At 42.8% G+C, this 11,380-nt stretch overlaps 1 protein-coding gene across 2 annotated transcripts in view; it reads right to left on the bottom strand.

The window, feature by feature from the left end:
* Positions 1–1,926: 1,926 nt before the first annotated feature.
* The window catches only part of LOC136874352 (CD166 antigen homolog), a 330,865-nt gene continuing 321,411 nt past the window's right edge, over positions 1,927–11,380 (bottom strand). For both annotated transcript variants that reach the window (XM_068227725.1, XM_068227724.1), the window contains exon 9: positions 1,927–2,346. In XM_068227725.1, the coding sequence (XP_068083826.1) occupies positions 2,113–2,346 (234 nt within the window). In that variant the 3' untranslated portion in view covers positions 1,927–2,112. The remainder of the gene's footprint in view (positions 2,347–11,380) is intronic.

The following is an 11,380-nucleotide window of genomic DNA, read 5'->3' as shown; positions in this document are numbered from 1 at the left end:
CTTTGTAAACCTCGTTTGAGGCATTGCCTTTTGGGGCTAAGATGACCAGGCTACTAGCAGACTTAAATCTGGAACATGCGGCATGGAACTCTACATGTGAGAAACAGTCCTCTCTTAAGTCGAAAAAAAGGGTTTCTTTATTTCTAAAGGAGATTCCAGATACCTGTTTACACTTCTGTAATATCTTAGTTTTTGAGATATAAGTATCATCATAAAGAGACTTCAACGCCTTCACTAATTTTCGATCTCCAGCTTAAGTTAATTTTCTGAAAATAAAAAGTACGTGTTTCTTTACTTTTAACGGGGATTATAAACACCAATTTTCACGTCTGTAACTTGTTAAGTTTATGAGATATACCGTAGATATACTCATTTTAAAAACTGACTTACTCCTTGGCTAAGTGGTCAGCGTTGAAGCATTCAGTTCACAGGGTTCCGGGTTCGAATCATCGCTGGGTCTCTGATTTTATTCGCGTGGCTCGGGGACAGGTTATTTTTGTTTGTTGCAACACACTCCTCTTAATATCCACTCAACACACCATGTTACCAACCACAACAGTAACACGCAATCGTAATTACATCCCTACGCACGGGGTTGGCGTCAGGAAGGGCATCCAGCCGTAAAACAGGCTGGAATCCACATGTGCGACACAGTTCGTACCCGCGACCCCACAGGTGTGGGAAAGCGGTAGAACAAGAAGAAGAAGATACTCATTTTAAAAATTCACCCATTTCTTTATTATTTCGCACCCTTAAGTGGATTTTCCAAAAACAGTGTGTTCATTTATTTTTTAAGGAGATTCCAAGTACCTGTTTTAATATCTGTAACATCTTCATTTTTTGAGTTATATGTATCTTTATATAATGAATTCAACTTCTTATTCATTTCTTTTCACCCTCCCCCTCAACTATTTAGTGGAATTTCTGAAAACAAAAATTTGTATTCTTTTATTTTTGAAGGAGATTCCAAATACCAATTTTCATTTGTGTAACATGTTAGGTTTTTGTGATAGATTGTAGATAATCTCGCTGCTGTAAGAATACTGGAGCTGACATTGCCATGTTTACGGCAGTTCATTTCTTTATCCAATTCCAAGAGTAGGGGTAGTGTGGTGCCAATATCTCGGTAACGGTTGGTTTTAGGGCCTTAAAACATGCTTTCCGGGCCCGCAGGGCTTACCGAGTTTTGCTCTTTGCTTCAAGGAGCTTAAAATGAGCTTTGCCTCGTCCTTGTACGACAAATTCGATTTCGCCTATATTAGTCTATTATTTTTATATTTTTATATCTCCCCTTGTCGCCCCCTCTCGAATTGTTTTGAAAACAAAATACAGCCCATGTTACTCACTGGCAATGTAGGTGAAGTAATATTTTAAATCGGTTCAGTAGTTTTTGAGTCACAAAAAAATATACAAATTTTTTCCTCTTTATAATATTAGTATAGACAACATTAGACTTTCAGTCACTTCGAATTTACAGTACCTACTTAGAACAGAATATCTGCCTGAAGGAATTCAACAGAAACTAAAATTACTTTGTAAAAACTGGCTCAGTACAATAATTTGTTATAGGAAAATGTTAGTGTCTAAAATAGGCTACATGTATTACATTTTATGAAATGATAGTAAAATGAAAACTTTATTTCAATGTTACAACATACAGATAGATATAATCTGAATGCGGGAGAACATGTAGAGGACGAAAAATACTGCCTAAAACTGCATCAAACTCAATTTTGCCCAAAAATGGGCATTATATGTTTTGATTCGTTGTTCCTCATGTCTTGTAGTAGTAGTAGTAGTGGTGGTGGTGTGGAGGAGGAAGAGTAATTAAAGAAAGAAATGTAAACTCTCAGTGAGATGATCTAAACCGCAAGCATGCTACAGGATTACAAATGGAAAGAACGTACAAAAATATTTGTGCTTTAATTTCCCCTTTCCAATTAGACTTCACTGTGGTATAACATTACATATAATTACACTTATTTTTGATAAATTTTCAGTGGAGTTTTATATCTTTTAATAATTTATATTTACGTAACACTCTGTTTAAAGTCTCCTTTCCTCTTCAATAATTCGAATGTATTATTTTCACGTACACAAACAGCCTTCTTACTATGTAACTAGAAAACATAAAATGGTGGCTATGTAAAAGACGGTGATTGGTGTCACGTGCTGGCCTCGGTCAGGTACCACAGAGAAGCCGCTCGCCGTAGTAACGTTAATCATTACACTTCCTTCTGCTAGGCCTTTAGGAGATCTCACCAGGAACACGTATTCCCCAGCATCCGTGGGACGAACTGCTCGAACAGTCAGAGCTGCCTGGTGACAGTGAGGGGAGCTTCCAGCCTAGAACAAAAGATATTACCGGAAATATTTAATTAATATACTGTATAATACCATTGTTCAATTACACAGGGTTTACGAATATCACCGTCCAGTAATGACTGACGGGAGGACATTTGAAATGACGATAGGAACTTAGTAGTAGTCGTACACGAAATGAAATAATAGGAAAACAGATTTCATGTGGAGAATGTCTACACCAGCTAGCGTCAACTCAGAGTGAAACAACTTCGGAGCCAGTTTGCTCCCCGCTGTTGAGCGAGAATACAGGGTCTCTCATATAAAGAAAGACCGTCGAAGCGACATTTTTTCTCAACGATACATAACCTGTCCGCCTCTGTGGTGTAGTGGTTAGCGTGATTAGCTGCCACCCCCGGAGGCCCGGGTTCGATTCCCGGCTCTGCCACGAAATTTGAAAAGTGGTACGAGGGCTGGAACGGGGTCCACTCAGCCTCGGGAGGTCAACTGAGTAGAGGTGGGTTCGATTCCCACCTCAGCCATCCTGGAAGTGGTTTTCCGTGGTTTCCCACTTCTCCTCCAGTCGAATGCCGGGATGGTACCTAACTTAAGGCCACGGCCGCTTCCTTCCCTCTTCCTTGCCTATCCCTTCCAATCTTCCCATCCTTCCACAAGGCCCCTGTTGAGCATAGCAGGTGAGGTCGCCTGGGCGAGGTACTGGTCATACTCCCCAGTTGTATCCCCCGACCAAAAGTCTGAAGCTCCAGGACACTGCCCTTGAGGTGGTGAGATGGGATCCCTCGCTAAGTCCGAGGGAAAAACCGAACCTGGAGGGTAAACAGATGATGATGATGATGATGATGATACATAACCTGCAGTATGGGAGGCGCGCGCATAGTTCTTGAATTTGTAAGCAGTCTGCAAGTGTTCGACCTTGCAAGCATCAGTCGCCACTCTGAATCTCAGCTGTTAACATGGTGAGACAGTTATCATTGCAACGCCGTATTTTCGTATGCAAAAGTACTGGTCTCATCATAATCGTGGTTTGAACAGTCATAACTCTCGCTATTGCTGTGCAGAAAATCCTACTGATGTTTATGAACTCCCACATTACGATAGGAAGATTGCTGTTTGGTGTGCTGTTAGTGCAAGACGAATAATTGGGCTTACTTTTTCGGGACGACAGTAAATTCAGAGAGGTACCAAGATGACATTTTGACGCCGTTCGTCCATCAGCTAACGGAAGAAAAAAAATGGTGTAGGTGGTTTCAACAAGATTCAGCCCCTGCTCACAGAGCAGAAGATTCCCTTCTTACAATCCCGGAAGTGTTTTGCAGATAGAGTGATCAGCGCTGGTCTATTTCCTCCTCGTTCTCCAGATCTAACAGTGCGTGATTGTTTTACTTGTGGGATAAACTGAAAGAAACAGTGTATCGAACAAATCTTCACACAATGGAGGAACTGAAATAAAGCATTGCGAATGGAATCTGAATCATTACACCGAGCTCGATAGCTGCAGTCGCTTAAGTGCAGCCAGTATCCAGTAATCGGGAGATAGTAGGTTCGAACCCCACTGTCGGCAGCCCTGAAGATGGTTTTCCGTGGTTTCCCATTTTCACACCAGGCAAATGCTGGGGCTGTACCTTAATTAAGGCCACGGCCGCTTCCTTCCCACTCCCAGCCCTTCCCTGTCCCATCGTCGCCATAAGACCTATCTGTGTCGGTGCGACGTAAAGCAACTAGCAAAAAGAGAGAAAAAAGAAATATTACAGTGGCAGAACTCACTCACATCAGCCAAAATTTGGTTACCAGATACAATGCCTGTATAACCCAGGAAGGGCGACACTTTCAGCATCTTTTAATCTGTCATAAGGTCGGATTTCATATAAGAATGTATACACGCTTAAAGCAGGGCGGTCGCACGCGACGTAAGTTCGGCTGAGGCAGCTGCCGTAGTGCAGAGTACGAACACTGTGCGTTCGGTCTTAATTTATATGAGAGACTCTGTATAGGGTAAATACATGACGTAATACGTACTGAAGACCAGTCGGGATTGGTGTTATCTCCACACCACATGACAAATTTGAGAATAGGTTCCACGATATTCAGGCATTATAAAAGGACTTGCAGGTGTTCGCCACACTTTTCTCAGTAAAAAAAAAAAAAAAAGCAAAGTCACCTCCGTACAGGCCATGACGGCCCTTGGAGGAGTAGAAGGTAAAGGCTTCCACCATTGTTAACCTCGGCACGTGATGGGGTAGAGTGGTTAGCTCTACACCCGGCCGCCTTTGCCCCCAAAAATTACCCTGGTGCTCATTTTTGGTATAGGCTGAGTGAATCGCAGGGCCATATGCACCTCCGGAAGTGGAAAACTCGTTTCTTAAATTTTACGACTTCCTGACGGGGAATCGAACCCACGTCCATCCGGGCGAACCGAGCACGCCTTTAACGCCTCGGCCAGGCAGCCCCTACTTTTCCCAGTGGATGTGCAAACTATTAGACCAGAACTGCAGCTAGAGCTTATAGACTTACAGTGTGAACTCAAATGAAATTTACGTTTGCAAGCAAAAACAATATTTGAATTATGTGTTCGCTTTCCATGGAAGGGATTTCGTATATTCTAGAAATATAATGCAGTATATGTATATTCGGATCCACTTATTCATGTGAACAGCTGTCTTTATTAATGAAGATTTGTAAATCTAGACACGGAAATAGACTCATCGTTCAAAACTTGAAATGTGCTTTTCGTTGCCAGTACGCAATCGATGGTACCAAAAATTAACACTATACTATCTAAACGAGCTCAAAGGTCCCATGGAGGAGCAGTACACAGGGATATGTTTCAGTTTGTGTGTTTAGTTTTGTCATAGCCATAAATGCCATACAGATATTGAAATCTTGTTTAAAGCGAGTGCAAAGAATGTGTAACAAATCCCGTAAATTCTATTTTCTTTCAATACATGCACGTATCCGAAAACTCCAGCTACTTAATCGTGAAAAGGTATTTATTCAGTACATATTGTTGTTTTACTTTGATCACTTATAATTTTCGTTCGTTCGTTCGTTCGTTCGTTCGTTTTCCCTCGGATTCAGAGAGGGATCTCACCTCTACTGCCACAAGAGCAGTGTCCTGGAGATTCAGACTTTGGGTCAGGGATACAACTGGGGAGAATGACCAGTACCTCGCCCAGGCGGCCTAGCCTGTTACGCTGAACTGGGGCCTTGTAGAGGGATGGGAAGTTTGGATGGGACAGGCAAGGAAGAGGGAAGGAAGCGGCCGTGGCCTTAAGTTAGGTACCATCCCGCCATTTGCCTGGAGAAGAAGTGGGAAACCACGGAAAACCACTTCCAGGATGGCTGAGGTGGGAATCGAACACACCTCTACTCAGTTGACCTCCCGAGGCTGAGTGGACCCTGTTCCAGCCCTCGTGCCACTTTTCAAATTTCGTGGCAGAGTCGGGAATCGAACCCGGACCTCCGGGGGTGGCAGCTAATCGCGTTAACCACTACACCACAGAGGAGGACTAATTTTCTTGTCATGTTATAATCTCTGTGTCCTGTTCGTTCCGCATGATTCATGCTCCAAATTATTATTATTATTATTATTATTATTATTATTATTATTATTATTGCTGTTGCTTTTGTCATTCATATGGTAATATCTCCGCTCGATTACTGCAAGTACCACCACGGTATGCAACCCGCCTGCCCGCTGCTCTCTTCCCACGAGGCAGCGAGCCGTCCCGAGCGAAGCAAGTAGCGCCTGATCCCTAGAGCAACTATGTAATGACGTCTGGCCTACACGTCGCACCCCATAACGTTACTTTTCCCTTTTGAATATGGACGAAACAGTCAAGTTAGAGAGTTGTTCGTATCATTTGAATTGTTTAGATTCCCATTTATTACGGTTTTTTTTTTTTTTTTTTTTTTTTTTTTTTTTTTTTTTTTTTTTTTTTAATGATCGGACAACATTCTAACTACACCCTGTACAAGGCCCAACACTATTTCACATTCCAAGATTTACAGTAGATACGCCAATGTGACTCCACTTTGCAAGCAAGTTTGTAACGCTAAATGACACATGACTGCTGTTTTACGTGAAACCTTTATTGTCTTCCATTTCCAAAATACATTGTTTAGGACATGAACAACATCCGTCCTAGTTAGAAGTTAGTGATAGCGTGACTCAGATATCACACCCCATCTTCAATTTTCAATAGCTTTCACTAGAATATGTTTCGTTTTCGTTGGCGTCATTCCAGTCAAGCTGTGAGGTCACCATTCTACAACTACAACATTTTACATTCTACAACTCCTCACCCAATCTGTATCGTCGGATAGATGGATGGTGGTGGTGATTATTGTTTTATGAGGAAGTACAACTAGGCAACCATCCTCTATATAACACTAATCAGAGAGAAAAAATGGAAGGGGTCCGACACTTCGAAAAATGAAGGTATCGGCCAAAGGAAGATAAGGGCCACGAAAGGCATGAAAATGAAAGACTTCCTAGGCCTCCATACGTAATACCGTTCGGGCCTGAAAAGAACAAGAGTTGACCAAGGGAGGTCGATAGGATAGATGAAAGTTAGGAGCCTGGCACAAGTAAGTGGAAGCAATGCCAGGACTCAGCTGAGGGCCTGGTGGTCGCCAACCCACGCTCCAAAGTTCAGAGCTCTGAGTCTCCTTTTAGTCGCCTCTTACGACAGGCAGGGGATATCGTGGATGCGTGCCAGTCGTGTATCCTCCCACTGACAATACATCCACCACTCTTTCGGACGTGCTTGGGGGGCGCCGTCCGTCAAACCTAAGTTCAAGTGCCTGTTTCGCAATTTGTTATCCATCAGCTATGGCTATGTGTCCATACCTGATGATGATGATGATGATGCTTGTTGTTTAAAGAGGCCTAACATCTAAGGTCATCGGCCCCTGAGTCCCCAGCGCAGTCTCAGTCTCTCTCATCTTGACTGGCATTTGAATGACCTTGAAACCGTATTCCTGACGTCTCCATTCCTTATAGCCTTAATATTGAAAGTTGCTTCTGACAGTTCTCAGAGGGAGGTCCATTTACTGCTTGCCTGGGTGAGGTGAAGGGACTAGGGGGTATGATTGCCATGTAAACGAGGGATGACCTAGTGCAGTTGCCATGGAGATAATAAGCCTGCTGACCGGCTCTTGTTACCTGAAGTTGTCAAACCTCTCACTTCTGAATTACGTACAATAGAACACAGTCGTCTGAACGAGCGAACGAGAGAGTCGGAGTTAAGTCATAGTTCTTAACTAAACAATTTTACATAGCAGTTTTCGCAGACGAAACCACGTTACATCGTCTCCAATAGCTCTTAAGTACGCCTATCTATTGTGGTTTTCTTTGTATTGTTAGAAATGTGGATAATTTTTTTCCAATATGGTTTAGAATGTTTATCTGAATGTTAATGTGGGGTCGATGCATAAGTTCGTGCGGTGTTATTTTAGGTTGGCAACAATGCGGCGTGAAGGGATTGCTTATCGTTATTCCGTTGTTTTAACTGAGTTTGGAGTTTGTGTGTTGTGAAACACAGGTTTTCTAGATTGTGAACGTATTATGTGTGTATATTTCAGACAAACGGATATGGAATGTCAAGTTGAGAAAAGTGAGCATTTCCGACACATTTTTCTCTTTGCCTTTTACCGAGGATCCAATGCAGCAAGAGCTGCAAGAACTATTTGTGAAGTGTACGGGAATGAAGCAATTGCTGATACAACAAAAAAAATGGTTACCCCATTTTCGAGCAGGATGGTTTGACTTGTCTGGTGATCCATATTCTGGAAGACCTTCAGATTTTGACGAAAATCGTTTGAATGAGTTGCTTCATGAGAATCCTCGTCAACAACGCGGGAAATGGCGCAAGATTTTTAATGTGATCAGTCAACTATTGTACGCCATTTACATTCGATGGGTAAGGTACAAAAATTGGGTATATTGGTACCACACGTGCTAAGTGATAGTAACAAAAATCAACGATTAAACATTTGTTCGTCATTGCTTGCCCGACACCGGTTGGCTTGGGACAGGCACGAAGCATTCCTTTCGAACATTGTCACCGGTGACGAGAAATGGTGTCTGTATGTCAACATGAAGAAGAGGAGAGTGGCTCAGCCCATCAACAAAAGCAACTCTCCGTGCCAAGTATTAGTGCCCATCCACAGAAAGTCATGTTGTGTGGAACAAAGATGGCATTCTTCACCATGAACTTCTTCCGGAAAACGTAAGGATTACCTCTGCTGTGTATAGTGACCAGATAAGACGGCTTGCCGTTGCTATTGACAACAAAAGACAAAGACAACAACCAGTCTTATTGCTTCATAATAACACTCGTCCACATACAGCTCAATTGACCAAAGGTGTGATATCTGAACTTGGCTGAGAACCTCTTTCTCACCCCCGTATTGCCCTGACATTGCCCCCTCAGATTACCATCTTTTCCGCTCTCTTTCTAGCCACATTCAAGGGCAAGTATTTCCTGACGAAGCTTCTCTTGACCAATGGCTAAACATTTGTACAGGCTAGGTATTCTACTGCTACCTGAACGTTGGCAGAAGGTCATAGAGACTGGAGGTGAATACATCACTGAGTGATTGTGAGTTACCGTGCGTGACAGTGACAGTAAAATAAAATAAAATAAAATATAAGAACCGCACGAACTTATGCATCGAAAGTCTTTGATATTTCAAAGTAGTTCCAGCCATTTTAAAGACAATTTCAAAATTATCCACTGCCATATTTTAAGCAGAATTTAAAACTACTCCTCGAAACTAACATTATAAGGAATTTTTACCAAGTAATCATTATGGTAGTCCGCCTCTGTGGTGTAGTGGTTAGTGTGATTAACTGCCACCCCCGGAGGCCCGGATTCGATTTCCGGTTCTGCCACGAAATTTGAAAAGTGGTACGAGGGCTGGAACGGGGTCTACTCAGCCTCGGGAGATCAACTGAGTAGGGATGGGTTCGATTTTCACTTCAGCCATCCTGGAAGTGGTTTTCCGTGGTTTCCCAATTCTCCTCCAGGCAAATGCCGGGATGTTACCTAACTCAAGCCCGGCCGCTTTCTTCCCTCTACCTTGTCTATCCCTTCCAATCTTCCCATCCCCCACCAAGGCCCCTGTTCAGCATAGCAGGTGAGGCAGCCTGGGCGAAATTCTGGTCATCCTCCCCAGTTGTATCCCCGACCCAATGTCTCACACTCCAGGACACCGCCCTTGAGGTGGTAGAGGTGGGATCCCTCGCTGAGTCCGAGAGAAAAACCAACCCTGGAGGGTAAATAGATTAAGCAGAAGAATTATTATGGTAAACCATTTAAACGATAATTATATTGGTTTTAAAAGATGAGTCATGGAGACAACTTAGAAATTCCTAATTGCAAAATACAACATTTTAATATAAGATATGAAATATTTTATCGACTACTATTAATGTAGATGAAACTTACGAGTACATAGAAATTTACCACTGATTAAATAAATCAAGTTGTAATTCTGTAGAACTCCATAACAAAGAAACGGTTCTCATTAGAAAGGCTGAATACCAAATGGTCTTGATTTTGTTTGCGCAGTGTTGTGTACCTTTAAAGTTAACGTAATCCAGTTTGAAACTTTTGTCGAAGTTCCATTGTCTTTGAGACATCACGTTCTCCCTGACAGGAATGTGAGAGGAAGTTTTAACAGTTACGGTCCGTGTTTTGCTGACATTAACACAGTTGCTGTACGGATACACACCTTATTTAATTATATTTGTACGTGTTACCATTATTTTTTGTCAATTAAATGAAGATACTCTTTCAGTCTACGAGATGGTTCCATCATATAAAGAAATCTCCCGAACTAAGAAATGCTGAAGGACGAATAGAAATAATGAGTGGTATCTTTACTCTTGCCGCCTCTGTGGTGTAGTGGTTAGCGTGATTAGCTGCCACCCCCGGAGGTCCGGGTTCGATTCCCGGCTCTGCCACGAAATTTGAAAAGTGGTACGAGGGCTGGAACGGGGTCCACTCAGCCTCGGGAGGTCAACTGAGTAGAGGTGGGTTCGATTCCCACCTCAGCCATCCTGGAAGTGGTTTTCCGTGGTTTCCCACTTCTCCTCCAGGCGAATGCCGGGATGGTACCTAACTTAAGGCCACGGCCGCTTCCTTCCCTCTTCCTTGCCTATCCCTTCCAATCTTCCCATCCCTCCACAAGGCCCCTGTTCAGCATAGCAGGTGAGGCCGCCTGGGCGAGGTAGTGGTCATACTCCCCAGTTGTATCCCCCGACCAAGAGTCTGAAGCTCCAGGACACTGCCCTTGAGGCGGTAGAGGTGGGATCCCTCGCTCAGTCCGAGGGAAAAACCGAACCTGGAGGGTAAACAGATGATGATGATGATGATCTTTACTCTTGAATTAAATACAATGCAGGCTATAATTCTTAGAGATTTCAGGAAATGAACCGGAATCCATTATGCGGGCTACAAATCATACGATAAATAGTAACTACCAGTTCCTCATTATTTCACTACTTCATCTATCTATCCATCCCAAAATCAAAAAGTATAACTGTAAGTTGATCTAGAAAACTGTTATCCATACATTCCCTACATTACATATGGTGAATTTGATTAAAATATATATCTTATGTATATATTACGTATGTTATAGAAATCTTCATTTTCTGCTTTTCCTAAAAGTGTGTATTTTTAAACAATAAGGACAAGCCGCGGCGTATTTTCCTTTCGGCGTCACGACAACCTTTTGCCGGGTTCAATGCGTGGCAGGTGCGCACACATCTGACCGGGCACTGCATAAGAAGCAAGCTTGTTAGTGAGCGAGAACCTATCGAAAGACGTGCTTCTGGTTTATGAGTTGTGTGCTGCTCTGTTTTATACAGGATGAACAAAACAATACCGCACATGGAGGTTGGCATGCGGTTTCTCGTCGAAATTCGCGACAAAAGTTTTTCTTGCAAAACCTAATCCCACCAAAAGGTTTAATAGAAATGCAAGTTAAGAAACGAGACTCTGCAGCGTATCCAGGCATAGGTCGCATGAACTCGGCACTCCCATTAGCT

This window comes from Anabrus simplex, chromosome 5 (assembly GCF_040414725.1).
Source record: "Anabrus simplex isolate iqAnaSimp1 chromosome 5, ASM4041472v1, whole genome shotgun sequence".
In the NCBI taxonomy this organism is placed as follows: Eukaryota; Metazoa; Arthropoda; class Insecta; order Orthoptera; family Tettigoniidae; genus Anabrus; species Anabrus simplex.
Note: the sequence above shows the minus strand (reverse complement) of the source record. Positions and strands in the feature narration are given on the sequence as shown.